The 16636-nt window shown below is 32.1% G+C and overlaps 1 protein-coding gene across 1 annotated transcript; it reads right to left on the bottom strand.

Moving 5' to 3' along the window:
• Positions 1 to 6162: 6162 nt before the first annotated feature.
• On the bottom strand, positions 6163 to 10064 carry HELRODRAFT_80823 (hypothetical protein; the record flags this gene model as incomplete). The annotated part of the gene is made up of 3 exons (XM_009020445.1): positions 6163 to 6437; positions 8416 to 8632; positions 9903 to 10064. Coding segments are annotated over 3 exons (654 nt in total), but the record flags the coding sequence as incomplete, so codon positions are not given.
• Between the last annotated feature and the right edge of the window lie 6572 nt (positions 10065 to 16636).

The raw sequence follows: 16636 nt of genomic DNA, 5'->3' as shown, positions 1-16636 counted from the left end.
TGGGTTTGTCAAGTTCAGATGTCACAAAACCTTACCAAAATGTCTCTACGAAAATCTTTACAGATTCTGAAGAGAAATGTCTTGTGGATTATTGTGTAGCATCATCCAAAATGGGATTTGGCCTTAGCCGTATTAAACTGAGACAACTTGCTTATGAATATGCTATAAAACTTGGAAAAACACAATTATATGCTGAGAAGGACATATGCGTCATGTGTGGTGAGGCTGGCCGAGACAACGAAATGTGGTTTCGTTGCAGAAATTGTGCCAAGTGGGCTCACGAGCTCTGCACGAGTGTTTCTAGTGCAGTTGATTACATTTGCGAATTTTGCATACATGAATAATCTTATTATTTCAATTTTTGTTTCAATTAAAAATACTTCAAATGTGTTTATTTCCATGAATTTGTTGCTATTCTTTAATGGTCCATTTGGTACTTTACCCGGTCCATCCAGTACACCGCTATTGTACCGAATGGACCACCAAAAAAATTGGAACAACCCACCTTAAAAATTAAATTATAAAAAAATTACGTTATTTGGAAATATTAAAAAAATACCGTCAACTGTGCAAGATAATGACAAATCAAGATCAGTTATTAAAATAGCGATAGCTGATTTTGTTGAGCAAAGAAAAAATATTTAGTGAGCGACAAAAAAAAGCGGTCCATTCGGCCCCCGTCTCCCCTATGTGACTCACTGTCTTTAAATTGGTATTTTTTGATCATATTTTTTAATCTAAGTATAAATCTGAATTAACTAATAATAAGCGTCATGTATAATACTTTTTAAGCATTATTCTTTATACAGTAATACTATAACATCGCATCTATAAACTTTTTATAAAAAAAAATCTTTCATCATTTCTGCTTAACTGTATCATGGTTTATTTTTGATGAACATTTAATTCTATTACTTTACATTTTACTAAACTTATTTCTGAATCTTTTTATTTACTCCTATTACACTCTATGAACTTAACTAAGATCAATAATTTTGTCACCTACAGTTTGCCCCCTAGATCTACTTCCTAGTAATTTTTTTGAAATTTTTTTTGACATCTTAGATTTTTATTTTTAAACTCGTTAATTTATCTCTCTTTCTCAAAATATTCAACTTATTTATAAAAAAGTTATAACAAAAAGAAATTTATTGTTGTACCTATCCTCAAAAATTAATCTTCTTTAAAAGTTCTTCATTTTTATCTAACTATAGACTATCTCAAAAATAATAGAAAAGTTTGTTTGAAATTTAAACTCCTTGCAACCTATCTCTCAATCTAGCTTCAGACCAATTCACAACACTGAAGCTAAAAACCTGACGGCAGCCTCTCATACGACGACTCAAGACAGAAAGCGAAGTGTCACACGATAGTATTTTTGAATCACCGGCAAAATCCTAGGACAGTGCCTACATTGCAATTAAAAACACATTATAAATGCTGGAGATAAGTATGAAAAAGAGTGCACATAAACAACGACCAATGAGATTATTATGAGGTTATTCATTTAGTTAATAAAGTTGACCAAAAAAAAATTGTCAAATGAGGAGATAAGTATGAAAAAGAGTGAACATAAACAACGACCAATGAGATTGTGAACACAATGTCAAAACGTAATAAAAGAAACTTTTAAAAATACAAAACTCTCTAATTTTATTATTTTAAATTATTTATATTAAAATAATAAAATGAAATAAATAATTTTTGTCTTGTCGTCGACACACTAAGGCCCTCAAGGCTTTTCATGTTCGCTGTATTCGCAGCTTTCTTGGGATAAGATGGTGGCACAAAAGACCCCTCACGAACATGTTCACCGGCTGTGTATGAAAAATTTTAAAAAACGTAAAACTTAAAAAATTTGAACGATAGTTATTAAGGTGGCAGCAACAGCGTAAAAATTGTGTGGCGCGAAATTAATTCAACTTTTTATTATTTTTCCTTAGAATTTCATATTCCTTTTTCGAATTTATTTGTATATATTTTTACTAATATTAAAACTATAATTAGGCCTTGTTCGCCAAACAAAAAGTCGTCAGCAGACATTATGAACAAAAAAGGAACCGCAAATAAAATTCTCTCCCCCCCGGGTCGAAAAAAATTACTATTTAAGTACATATGCGTCCTTCAAAGGTAAAATAGTTCTCAATGCGGCTCTCACAGCAAAATGTTTACCCACCCCTAAAATTGATCTATCTGCAGTAATTTTTATAAAGTGTTTGTTAATAGAAATAAAGTTTCAATTTTGAACAGATTTAATTTTGTCGATAAAAATTAACTAAGACAAATTGAAAAATTTGAATATAACACTAATAATTGTCATTCCTTTGTTCTTCATTGGCATCGAGTTGGTAGTGATGTTATCATTCTTTGTTGGATGTTTATTTGGGGTTTATTAGGACAGCTTCTGCCATTTTTAGATGTATTGAGTTGGTGTTTTGATAAATTATTTTTGTGTTGCTGTCGAGAATTTGGCGGGTTATTGGAACTACATGTGTTGATTGCAAGTGAGATTTTATGGCTTCTCTTTGTGTATGCCTTAATACTAACTTCAATAACAATGAAGAACAAAGAAGAATGAAGAACAATTATTAGCGTTTAGCCGCATTGAGAACTATTTTACCTTTGAAGGACGTACTTAAATAGTAAGACGTCTTGATATTGAAATGGTCGTAATACCAACATACCATATATATAGAATATACCATATACTCTATATATATATGATATATATATTTCATTTCAAATTTTCAAATGTGCACGCCAGATGAATTGCGTAAAATAGTTTGTGACTCCCCTGGCAGTTCATGTTCTCTTGATCTGATTCCAACATACATATTTAAAAAATTTATAGATCTTTTTTGCCATTTTTGACATTTTTTGTCAACCAATGTTTATCAACTAGCAGTTTTTCCAACCCTTTGAAACATGCTATTGTAACCCCACTTCTAAAAAAATCAAATTTGGACGACAACGTTTTATCAAATTACCGTCCTATCTCTAATCTTTCATTCATTTCTAAAGTCATTGAACGAGTTGTTATCAAACAATTGTTACAGCATTTAAACAAAAACAATTTTTTGCCAAAGAATCAATCCGGCTATCGTCAATATTTTTCCACAGAAACTGCACTCATTGATATTTTCTCCCAACTGTTCTCTTCAGTTGACAGTCAATGCGTTTCTTTTTTAGCATTACTTGATATGAGTGCTGCATTTGATTGTGTCGATCATACTCGTCTCATGTATAAACTCTCCACAAATATTTTTCTCTCTGATTCAGTCTTATCGTGATTCGCTTCCTATCTTTTAGGCCGCACCCAGCAGGTTTCTTACAACAACACCCTCTCTGACATAAACAAGCTATCATTTGGTGTCCCCCAGGGATCTGTGTTGGGACCTCTGTTGTTTCTTATGTACACTGCTGATGTTTTTGATATCATTCAAAAATATGAGTTCAGCTCCCACGCCTTTGCTGATGATATTCAGTTATTGGTTTCTTGTCCTGTTGATTCGATTGATGCTTCTCTGAATGAATTGACTGACTGTCTCATCGAAATTGGATCTTGGATGAGTATGAATCAGTTAAAGTTAAATCAATCTAAAACACAAATATTACCGGTTGGTTCTTGGCAGCAGCTGTCGAAGGTCAAAATTTCATCGATCAGTGTCGGCAATGACATCATTGAATTTTCCACATCTGTCCGTAGTCTTGGAGTTATTATTGACTCAAACTTAAAGATGGATTTACATATTAATAATTTAGTGAGGGTCTGCTCCAACCAACTCCGTTTATTACGCAATGTCAAAAAATCACTAAACACGTCTGTTCTTCAAAGCTTGGTTTCCTCTTTCGTCTTTTCCAGACTAGACTACTGCAATGGCCTTTTTTATGGTGTCACCAAAAGGTCTTTTTCAAAACTTCAGTCAATACAGAATCGTGCGGTCAAGCTGGTTTTGGGTGGTTCGTGGTTCGATCATGTTACGCCTATTTTGAATAGGTTGCACTGGTTGAGGGTTGAAAAACGTGTTTCCTTCAAGTTGGCAGTTTTGATGTTTAAATGTGTCAATAATACAGCACCTCCCTACCTCATCGATAGATTGGAATCATACAAATCTCATTTTTCAAAATATTCCTTCCGATCAACCGAGCGCAATTTATTTTTTATCTCGACCACAAAGTTGGTGACGGGTTCCCGCAACTTTGCGGTTCTTGGCCCGATTGTTTGGAATGGTTTACCTCCATACTTACGTGACCCTAACCTATCATATTTACAATTTCGAAGTCAACTTAAAACTTATTTATTTGCACAATGAATGTCCGTCTTATTTGTCTATAATTTAGTAGCGCTTTTGAGATTCAACAATAAAAAAGCGCTGTATATAAATTTCCGTAATAATAATAATAATACATATATTAGATATACTCTATATGAATTATCAACTTGGAAGACAAAAAACTGTGTATGAAAGTGTCAAGGAAAGAAAGTATCTTTGGGCACATCTGCAGAATGACAGACGACAGACTGATCAAAAAAGTACTGATGAGAAAGAGGGACTGGAAGAAAAAAGTTGGAAGACCTGTGAGGAAGTGGATGGATGATATCACGGAATGGACGGGGGTTGGAACATTGGGCTCAATGAAGATGGCAAGGGAAAGAAAAAGATTTTGGAGAGATAGAAGAATACCATCTTCCTCAATGGTCCCTCAAGGGATTACAGAGGATCATTGAATGAAATGAATGAATGAAATATATGAATTATACTCTATATATATGTAATATACGAATGTTGTTGACGCGCACAGTTTTCAACAGGGCATTTAAATTTATATAGGTATTACATGATTATGCTTCAAAAAAGAATCGTCTTTAGGAGTGCAGTTGTTTTTTAAGACCAATTGCGATGTCTTACAATTATTTTAGTATATCCTGAGTTTTATTTTATTAGTATCATTGCTTGGAGTAATAATATGAAACTCAGAACATTTTCATTCACCAGACTCATTTTCAAAATGTTTTTTCAAAAGTAAATAAACAATTATTTACAGTTTCCTTTCCAAAATAAAATATCCTATAATCTGTAATGTGCTTTTAAGTCATTCTCATAAAAAATCGTTTTATCAACATTTTATCAGACATCCTACAGCGTTTATCACTTAGAAGTTGCCTTGCCACACTGAAAAGACGCTGAATTGCGGCCGAGCTAGGCAATGTTGAGTCTAGTTTTATGAATGCTGCACACACGTCTGGTTAGAAAAACAAACTTTCATTATTTATAGATGGATTAGTCAAGCAAGTTTTGAAATGATCTGTCAACATAATATTTTAAGAATTTCAATTACTTTCCATGTAATAGTGCAAATTGTTACTGTCGTCTTTGCCCTGAGTAGACCCACAACCATTTCTGTCACTGCTTTGGCGAATTTTTTGGGGAAATAAATTAAGATGCAGATAATATCAATTTGTTTCAATGTTTTTGTTAGAGCAGCTGAATTCTGTGCTTTAAGATATAAACTGGGAGATGATGTTCTAATAGATAAGGGTTAAATTTTTTTGGTTTTAGTTCAACATTTCTATTTAATATATGTATGTATACGTACGTAAATATATTTAAACTGTTACTATAATTACAGTAGGATTTTTTTTAGAATTTTAAATTCACATAAAAAATTAGCTGTGCTACACAAATAACATTTACGCACAAGAGTTTCGGAGCAACATGCAATCTGTACAAATTAGCATTGTACCGGATTTGACTTTTTCCAAATCGGCCGGAGCCGAATTTAACCAGATTTGCAAACACAAATCCGGCGGGAGCCAGATTTATGCATCAATTGCATTTTATTTCGAGCATGCCTTTTCAAAAGTAGATTCAATTAATTAAAATAAAATTAATAAACTTCAGCCTTTAACCAGCATGTTGTTGCAAATCACCCAAATGGGCAAGATGCATTTTTTTTTATGAAAGTGTTTTATTTCTGAAAATATACCGTTTGAAAAAGTCATTTGGTTTGATGCTAGTTAGTTAATTAATAACGTTTAATTTTTTCAAACAGGGAAATTATTTAATTAATCTAACTTTTGTCAAAACATTTATTGTCCTGGTCGTTATTAAAAGTTATTTTTGGTGATGTCAAATCATTTAGTCGTATAACATTCCCAAGTCAGCCTTCGTTTGACGGTTTAATTTTCATCACAACATTTTTTAACGAATAATATTCGGATTCGAAAATGGTGTACCAGGAAATACCGTCTGGCGTTTGCATCTCTGACATCATCGAATTATTTTCTATATGATATATACCGTTTAGATTACTGAAGGAGCAGCTTTGAAACCACCATCCACTTTTCTTCTCGGATGCACAGTTTTTCATATCGTGGTCGTTGTCGAAGTCGCTTGTGCTGAAATACATTTGGTCATTGTAACTCATCGAGTCGCCTGAAGAAATACGTTTAAAAGATTTGTAAATAAATTGTTTTAACAAAACTATGGCTTATTTAAAATTTTATAAAGTTTCTTATCACAAGCGTACCAAATTAATATCCATGAATCAAGCGATTGTTCGTTTGGAGACATGTAACGGTTTTTTAATGTAAGGTTTTGAAAAAGGTAAAAAGGTTTTTAATAACATTTCGGCACGAAACGAAAAAACGAAACTGATTCTAATCCATAAAACGACTGACACACACATACACCACACACACACACACACACACACACACACACACACACACACACACACACACAGAGAGAGAAAGGGGCATGAGCAGCTAGACGAGTAGCGGAGTTAAAAGTTTAAAAGTTAGAGTCTAGAATCAGGCAAATCATAGTAGAGCCAGCTACAATAATCAAACCTAGATAAAACTAAAGAAGTAACAAGAAGGAGAAGAGTAGGATCGTCAAGAAAAGGTAAAAGTTTTTTTATTCTACGTAGATGAAAGTAAGAGCTTCAAGCAACACTAAGGGCACGAGCAGCCGAATTAAAAAGCTTTACTTAGAGCCACAACAAAAAGCAGTAAATATGCTACCAATCTTAAACTTTGATATTCCATTGTTTTACGATGCTTTTACAATTTTTTACAAAATTTAATCATCATTCAACAGCTTCTAATTTTTTTAATTCTGCTAAAGTGTTTAAGCTTTTTCATTTTTTCCTCATTTACAATCCCAGTGTAGCTTGGATTGATATAAAATCATAAAAATTTTATATTCAATCATTTTGACTAATATATAAGCTGTGGAAATGTTATTCCTTTTAGCGCTAGTTTGCTTACTTTGAAATTTTCAACTATGAAATTTGCATCTTGGCTACTTAGCAAAAATGCTATATTTTTTTTACTGCCACAAGCAGAAAGCAGTGTGCAACAAAATTGATTTGTTATTGTTCAGCATATTTAAAAAAAACGATTTAATGTATATTTTACTAAGCAGTGGCATTTAAATAAAAAATTTTTTAGGAGTTGGAAATTGGAAATTTTTTCCAGAGTCGGAGTCAGAAAATTTCCAATCAATGAGTCAAGGTCGAACATATTGTTATTGAACTCGGACACCTTGTGCTATGACATCAACTTGTGCGTAACTAATTTCGAGATTTGGCCAGTTGATTAAAAACTGGTAACAAATGAGAAATTGAATTCGAGTGGTCGATGAACATTTATGAATAATAATATTTAGATGTTTGTAATACATTTAATATTTTAAGTTTTAATTGTAATTGGTCAGCACTGTCAATTATTCTATGATAATAAATAAATCAATTTGCAGTTGTTACGCGTTTGACAGAGTTTGATTTACCGAATAAAAAAAAACTTGTGTCTATAAAGTCAACTCACAAGATGCGCTGTACAAATTTGGCATACAATGCAATGCAACATCAATTGAAAAAAGAACAAAATTTATATAATTTATTTGATAATTTTTTTTTATTAGTCTTTATTATCGCAGCTCTGACATACGCAGAACCAATTACAATGTTACAGATATATTATCTATATATCTTTATTATGTTCTTCATATCTTCAACCAATGATATGAAGCAGCCATCTTTCGCTACAAAGGCTGTTTTATCCTTTTTACACGACGTACACATGTATTTTATGTGCACGCGCAAGCACCGCATCCTATACGCTGAGTATATGATAGCCATTGAGATGTTTGACTCAGCGCGCATTTGAACCACTGAGTCACCTCGCCGGCCAACATGCGACAACATATGTCGTCTACCCATTTACAAGCCTCGAAGTCGGCTACCCGGATGAACCTGTAGAAACTGTAGAATTCGAACCCGGGTCGTGGAAATGGTAGACAGATACGCTAACCCCTCGGCCACGAGACCCCTATTTGTAATTGAATTGCAATAAATCATTCAAACGCTTGGTTAATTGGGAATGAATACAATACTACTCACACTACTCACCTGATGTACCTTTATAATCTCTTACAGTAATTTTGTATTTGTTGGATGAGGAATCGAGTTGAAAATATCCGTAATTAGCAAACCAAATGTTGTTATCAAAGTCCTTCATTTCAATGTACATTTCATATTTTCTTCGTCTAGTGATCAAATGAATATTTTCGTTGCCAAGCCAAAATTCTCCAAACAAGTTCCCAAACCCCTGTTTGTAGTCTTTCCACTGAAAAATGTTTTGCCTTTTGTTTCATTATAATTTTATTATCTATGAAAAATCAAAAAAAGCTCAACTGATTATGCACCATACAAACGTACGAGTGGGCGCAATTTTGCTGGGGTTTCATCCCAGTTGATGACTGTAAAGTTGTATTAAACAAATTGAGCAGTTATAGCCTACTTGAACTTATAGTTGACAGCGAAACATTTATATCAACCTTATTTGATGACCCACAATCAATATACATCTGCTAAGCTGTATATAATATAATGAACGGTTGACGCCAACACTCTCGTTCCGACGATACTTATAATGAGAAAAATACGAAAGGTTAGTTCCAACCGGTATCTGATTTATTAATCGAATTTATTTGAAAAAATTAATATGGAATTTTAGAACAGGACTTTAATTCAAGCACTTGAACTTGAAGTTGATCTAAAAATTTGTGTCATTATATTACCAATCACCCACAATCAATATTCATCTAATTTTCGTTTCCAAACTTAGTTTATTATGGAAAGAATACGACTGGGCAACACCAGTCTAAACTTTTGTGAAAATAGATTTTGTTATTTATATATATATATATAATTTTATCAACTTTCCCCATTGAATCTGTATTTGGGCTGGGCGAGCGACGCAACGTGTAACGATTAAGATCAAGATGCAAGAGTCGAATGAAAAATATCCGACTCCGGTCTCTCAAAAAATTCCGACTCAAATTCTTGACTCAAGCCCAGGTCTTGGGTCTAAAAAAAATTTTAAACTTTTGCCTCATAATTTTACTTGAATATTACTGTTAAATAAAAAATACTTTAAAATGTACTTAAAATCAGTCAATGTAATTGTTTTCTTAATAAATTACTTTATCTTTATGTTTTAAAACACACTAAAAAAATTATGTAATTTATTACCATTTTTATCTCATTTTATGTGTTATAGGTGATTGCATAGGGCCTATCGCTCACCATATCTTCGTGAAAACATGATCTTAGAAAATATTTTGAAAGTAAAAAAAAGTTTTCATATTTTTAACACTTTCCGGAGTCTGATGAAAAATATCCGACTTCAACCTATCAAAAATCTCCAAACGACTCTGACACTGGTTAAGATGCCTGAAATTGCTGCATATCCGTCCGAATGCACAGAAATTCCCGCCTGTCACATGCAAGCGATATGCGTGGAGCGTGGATCTACGTGCATTTGCATACACTGTCTGTTTTTAATATCGATACCTCTAGTAATTACTATAAGAAAGAATTGTAAGAAACTTTACCTTTCGGTTAAAATTTGTGGATCCATCAATCCTTCGTTGAATAACCGTCCATCCATTTTCTCTGTCAATTTCACAAAAAACTTCTAAAAGTGCGTTTTTTCCAATTGTTATTTTATAGACACTTGATGTAGTGAATCCGTTAGATCTTACTTCACTGCAATCTACATTTTATTATCAATAAAAATAAAATGAGCATTCATTTAACAATTTCACGAGTGTTTTTATATATTTTTTGTTATTGATTTACCACATTTACAGTCAAGATATGTATACAAAATTCTTCAGCAATTCTATTATGACCATTTTTTACACTTTCCTATCTAAATTAAATTTAAATGATTATTCCGTCCGATGAAAATTTGTACAACACCGCAAACTCCTGCTTTTTAATCGCTAGCCCTCATTTTAACGAGCTGTTATAATTATACCTTAATTAAAAACATTTAATCTAACAAATGAAACTTTTTCTTTCATAGCAAGTTTTTTAAGAAATTTTAATTATGAACATACAAACATACATACAATACAAACAAACATTTTATCGAGCCGTTATAATTATACCTGGTAAATGCCTTGTTTTCTGATGAACTTTTGCATATTCTGGAGATCATTACAGTTTTAAGTTCAAATATTTTGTTGACTGGCCATTTTAACATTCATGTCAAAAAATTTAATGATCCTCATACCATTAGTTTTCTGGAAAGTTTTGAACGGTTCCACTTAATAAACCTCATAAACAAGCCGGATTTGGTTGCTAGTTCAATCAATTTTCGTGTTTCAAATAGTAAAATATTTCCCAGCGGCGTTTATTCAGATCATAATTTGATTCATATCAGTATCCCAATGGTCTGAGAGTGTCATCAAAATTCGTAGATTGACCAGGTTATGGAGTCAAATTAATCAAGAATCAATGTAAGTTGTCCATGCATATTTTGAGTTTTCTACTTTCTAGGCCATGCCAGAGTATGGACATAGAGCACGAATTTGAACTTTTCAATGAGGAGCTAAAGAAAATTGCTGATAAAATTGCACATCATCGTGTTGTTGAACATAGAACATTGAACATACTGCTTCTTGGTTTGACAATGAATGCTGCTAAAAGATATTGCCGAAGTAAAGAAAGAAAGTATAGACGTTGTTCATCGCAAGCAAGTTACAATGGATAGGTCAATGCATTAAGAGATAAAACCAAGCTTTTCTCAAAGAAACGTATTTGCTATTTTTTTTTGTCATTTATATTTAAAATTTAATAAAACTACGAATTTAAAAGATAAGATATTTAAAACGTTACTAAAAAGATTTCAAATTTAATAGAGCATTCAACAACTACAATAATTACCATAACCAAAAAAGAAAAATTTTTTAGAAAATATTTGAAAATTGTCAAAATAAGCCGTAGTTTAGTTGAGCCGCCAGAACTGAAAAAGAAATGGAAATGACGACATCGATGTAACTTAATTTGTATATTTTGGACATATGTAAAAACGACCAAATTCGAAAGGCCGAAATTTATATGATTTTGTAAAGAAGATGCTGTCGCATCTACACCAAATTCGAGTAGCAGTCGCACAAATTTTATAAGACAGCGTCAAGTCTTGGTGCAATTTTGATGTTAAACCGGCTGTTGGATTTAGCTGCCTGCACTTAACATGTTTATGTTTAGTATCTAACATATTTTCTCATTCTTTTTAGCAATGTCAGATCAAAAATACGTTTGAATTTTTTTTACTTTTCACTATTCAATAACAATTTTGTTTTTATAGTTTCATTTCCATTGTTTTACAAATTTCACAAAAAGATTCGAGTTAGTTATGCACGAAAGTTTGTGTACAACTCTAGAAAATATGGGAGTATCAGAGAAACTAGTTAAAGTATTAAACGGACTATAAGATCAATAAAAAATGTCAGTAAATAATCAGTGTAAAACTCGAAGACTGAGACCATGCAGGATAAGGCGTTGATTGAAACGATTCATTTTTATTACAACCACCGTCCAGAACATTACTGAAAAGAGCAGTGGATAAATGAAGTTTGGTTAATTAAATTATAGTGAATAAATAATTTTTTTGGTTTTACTTTCTGATAAACGGCCGAGCTTATGTTAATTAAAATGATATAATATGTACAAACAAAAGACTTATATGCCAAGAACAAATAAAAATATCATATGTTAAGTTTAAATAAAAACATTATGTCAAGTCAAGTGAAGAGATTTTAAAAGCTAATGTAGTTGATTAACAATAATATCCTAGGAACGCATCCAGACCAAGATCATTATGCATAATACATAAAAGACAGAGAGAACATCTACAAAAACAAATAAAATTAATTCCTGAAACCATATCTAAAATGGCGGTCTGGGAATTAAACAACCCACCTATCGACACATCCATTACAACTCTCGGAAAAATAAAGATAAAGCAATGAAATTATGTTTAACAACACTAAAAAAAACATGAAAATTTCATCCAAATTTACACAGATGGTTCAAAAATACGCAATTCAATATTATCAGCAGTCATTATTCAACAAGCTTGGATTAAGATTAAGGATTTTGATTAAGGATTAAGAAATTAAATAGATTTTCAAACCTGAGGCATATCCGCGAACATCGTAATCGTTCTCCGCAGTTATATTTTTTAATCGATCTTTTTCATAATTTGTTAACTTTTGCGCGAAGAACAGTGAAATATACACTTCTTTACGTATTATTGAATTTTCATTTTTCAGCCATTTAAAATCATTTTTTAAGTTGGAGACTGTTATTGACAAATTAGTTAATTGCACAGTTAAATCTCTCCACACGTCCAAAATTTCGCACTTGTTAACTTCATCGGCTTGATTTGAAATAAGATATTAATAAATGAGTTCAAAAATTTAAATTAAAATAATCTTCATAAAAGTAATTATAAATCAAATTATAAATCAAGACAATCACAACCTTTGATGTGAAACTTATTGACCAGTGAGCCATTTAAACTTTTAAAATATTGGATCTTGTTAATGTTTTCAATTACATTTTGGTAAGATGTTTTTAGATATGAATATTCATTGGTTATACTATTTAGCTGTCGTTTTATTAAAACCCATTCGGCTTTTAAATCTCCTATTGATTTCTTTATTACGTTGGTCACTTCCCAAAATGAACTCAGCCTCTCATCTGAATGTTTAAAAAATTAAATTCATAAAAAAAAATGAAATGATTTCCAATATTCACCAATTTCTTGATTGAATTTTGCAAAAAAAGATATTTCTTGGGTCTTCTTGGCGGTGAGCAGCGACTGCTTGATGTGGTTTATTTCATCTCTGTGCTCGCTGCTCTGGCGTCGAACATCCAGCAGAGATTGGTAGTTGGCGTTCAAACTTGTGTTTTGAAAATAAAACAGCAGCTGAAAAGAAATTGCTTTGCTATTATTTTTTGATTTTATTGAGATTACCAAACGGATTGTAAATGTGTTTAGTTTTGAAAATTTTCTCAAAGCATATTTTAAAATCAATGTACACATACTTAATAATACCATTGAACTATTTTAAAACTTATTAAAAATAGTACATTCCAAATAAATTTCTAGCAACGTTCTTTAATAACAAAAACATCGATATCATTAAGTAGATAGATGATCTTACCTCATTTTTTGATTTGGCAATTTCTTTTTCCAACATTAATTTGAAATTTTCTGCATGTTGCTCAATAATCTCCAGCCTGCGGTTAACGTCTTGATTTGGTTTCCAAACTTGAAATGTGTATGTACAATTATTTTTTTGATGATCAGCCATACACACAAGGCAATTGTTCAATGAAGCAACTACAATTAGACAAGTAAGTAAATTCCAACTCATAATGATTTGTAAAGACAATATTTATTGAGGACTAACAAATCTAATACATAAAGATTTACAATTGAGCACAGTGAATGGTTCTGTAGAATGAATCGTTTGCTGATCTGCCTGTCTTATAATGACTAAGACAAAGTAATTTGTTGCATGCATGTCATTCGATGTTGTTCGTTGTTTCAAGCATGTGCCCATCCGTAATTTAATTGTTTCAAGTTGACCAAGTTATTTGTACATATATTACACAATGTAGTAAAACTTTATATTTTTCCCAAGATTTTTTATTTTGTTAACTTTCGATAACATTTATTGTTACTTAAATTTTGTGAAACAATTACATTTGGGAAACGATTAAAGAGTTTCATAATGGAAAACTTTATGAACAAATTAAATTAAACTTAAACGCTTTGTATTATGATAATAAAATCAATGTTTTGAACTTAGAAGATGATTTGATGTGAATGCACGGAGACGATGATCGCTTGACGACCGATAAACAAGGGAACTGGTTAACCTCTTTAAAAATTAAAAATTAACTTCTTTCTGAAACACCAGCTACTGGAAAGGTTTAATTTAAATCAGCAACAGTTGTAGTCAAAAAAGTGTTGTGCAGAGATAAAAAAACAAAATGTCCATTAACGTCAGCAAACTCACAGTTCCTTAATTCTTATTGTTTTTCACTGACAAATTCTACAAAACTTTTCAGTCTCCAAGAATTTCACCCTTGTCAAATGATAATTGTCAACTGTATGATGTTGGCTTGTTATTATTCTTTTCCGTAGTCTAGTTACTGAAGATGAAATCAGAGAGATAATAATCAGCTCACCATCAAAAACAAACACCATCCCTATGCATATTATAAAAAACATTTGAATATTTTCATCTGTTTTTTTTCTTCTTACCAATCTCCGTCTACATTAGGTCTATTTTTTTCCTGTTTCAAGAATGCAATAATTTGTCCAACTTTGAAGAAGCTAGCTGTGATAGTAATGATGTTAAACATCAAATCCTCCTTCCTTTCAAAATTTATGAAGCGTGTTTTTATGAAGAGTCATTTAACAAATAGTCTATGGCTATTTTGTCAGGTGGCTCACAGGCGGTTTAATTCCACTGAAACGGCATTACAACACATCTTATCAAATTTGTTTGTAACAAATTTTCGAAATTATCGTTTTTAAACATGTCGCAGCGTTCACAATTATATTATTACAGATACTGCTCATGGATGGTTTGGATTGTATTAAAAAAATTGTACACAACAAATTTGATTCAAAAACTCAGTTTCTGATGTTGCATTTGTAATCCTGGGAGGAGTAACTCAGTTTTAAGGTTGATTCTCTTCCTTCTGTATACATCAGAAATCATCAAAAAAGTTTACACATATGGCTTTGTATGTCACGCATTTTCCGATCACATTCAAGTATTGATCATCACTCCTATAAATTCATTCAGAAATGAAGCTGATAGTTTTGTAAAATGGTTAATTTTGGTTATTGAATGTCGTATAGCTCGTTGAAGCTAATTGAATGTAAAACGCAATTGCTCCTTGTTGGCACGAGACAGCAGTTGTTGATGATTGGTTTCAGTTTTATCAAAATTGGTGATATTAACTTACCGTTTATTGCAACAACATTGTCGGATTGAAAACTAACAATCCTCAATAATAAATAAAACACCACCAGCTAACGAAGTGATTTGTGCGGGCTTTATAAGAAACTGCGATAACTATTCTGATAGGTATTCGGGCTGCTGATGAGTCCCCGGTAAGGACGAAACACGTGTCCAGTCTATCTAAACGAATACTATTCTTTTCTTCTCCCGCTTACTGCTCTTCCTGGTTCGGTGTTTTCTCTTACATAAGCGCAACCGCAACAGCATCTATTTTGGGTGTTCTGCTGAATAACAAATTAGCGATGAAAGGTCACAATAAAATATATCTGTCACATGTACTATCTATCGTAGAAATATGTAACGAAGAAAACATTCATCGGATCCATCAACATTGGAGACTTTAGTCGAGGCCTTTACAACACCCTGTTTGGATCATTGCAATGGCTTGTTTTATGAATTATCGTTCTCCTGCAGTCAATCTAAAGCAGAGCTGCTAAATTGGTTACCGGTATACTAAAATTGGATCACAGAGATTTTAAACAAGCTATACTGGTGGACGACCTAGAAAAACGTGATTTCCGAAATCCTGGTACTTTTGCTCAAATCTCTAAATAATATGGCACCTTGAGTATATCGTTAGGAAATTTAATGGAAAGTAACGACGTCAAGTTCTCATCTGAGATCAAACGATTTAATTTATCAAAAGCACTTGTTGCACGGTTGAAGGTTTGTTCACGAGATGTCGTTGTTACTGGACCTACTGCCTGGAACAGTCTACCACCGCAATCATTAAAAACATCAAAACTTTCTCTTAAAATATTTCAAAAAGAAATGAAGACAGTTTTATTTTCTGTTAAAATTTGGTACTTGGTTTACTGTTAGTTAAGTTCATTATTATTGCTTAAGCGCTTTTGTTAATTACGGACAATTTTGTTTATTTAAAATTGTGAGCCCTTTTATAATTGTTTTTAATATATATATATATATATATATATATATATATATATATATATATATATATATATATGTGTGTGTGTGTGTGTGTGCGTGTGTGTGTGTGTGTGTTGGTGTGTTGGTAATAAACCATTATTTTTACAATATTCTATAAATTCTACCGAATGTTTGGCGTTAATATGTTTGTAGTTCGTTTTTTCAATTTTTCTCACTAAAAATTTTTCTCCCTTACCCTAAACCTAACCCTGAACCTAAACCTAACCCTAACCCTATACCAAAATCGACAATTAGAGAATTTTTCAGAATCTAAAGCTGTCCAGGCACACCCCTGGAAA

This window comes from Helobdella robusta (genome assembly GCF_000326865.2).
Source record: "Helobdella robusta unplaced genomic scaffold HELROscaffold_28, whole genome shotgun sequence".
In the NCBI taxonomy this organism is placed as follows: domain Eukaryota; kingdom Metazoa; phylum Annelida; class Clitellata; order Rhynchobdellida; family Glossiphoniidae; genus Helobdella; species Helobdella robusta.
The sequence above is the reverse complement of the archived record's forward strand: the minus strand, read 5'-3'. Positions and strand labels throughout refer to the sequence as shown.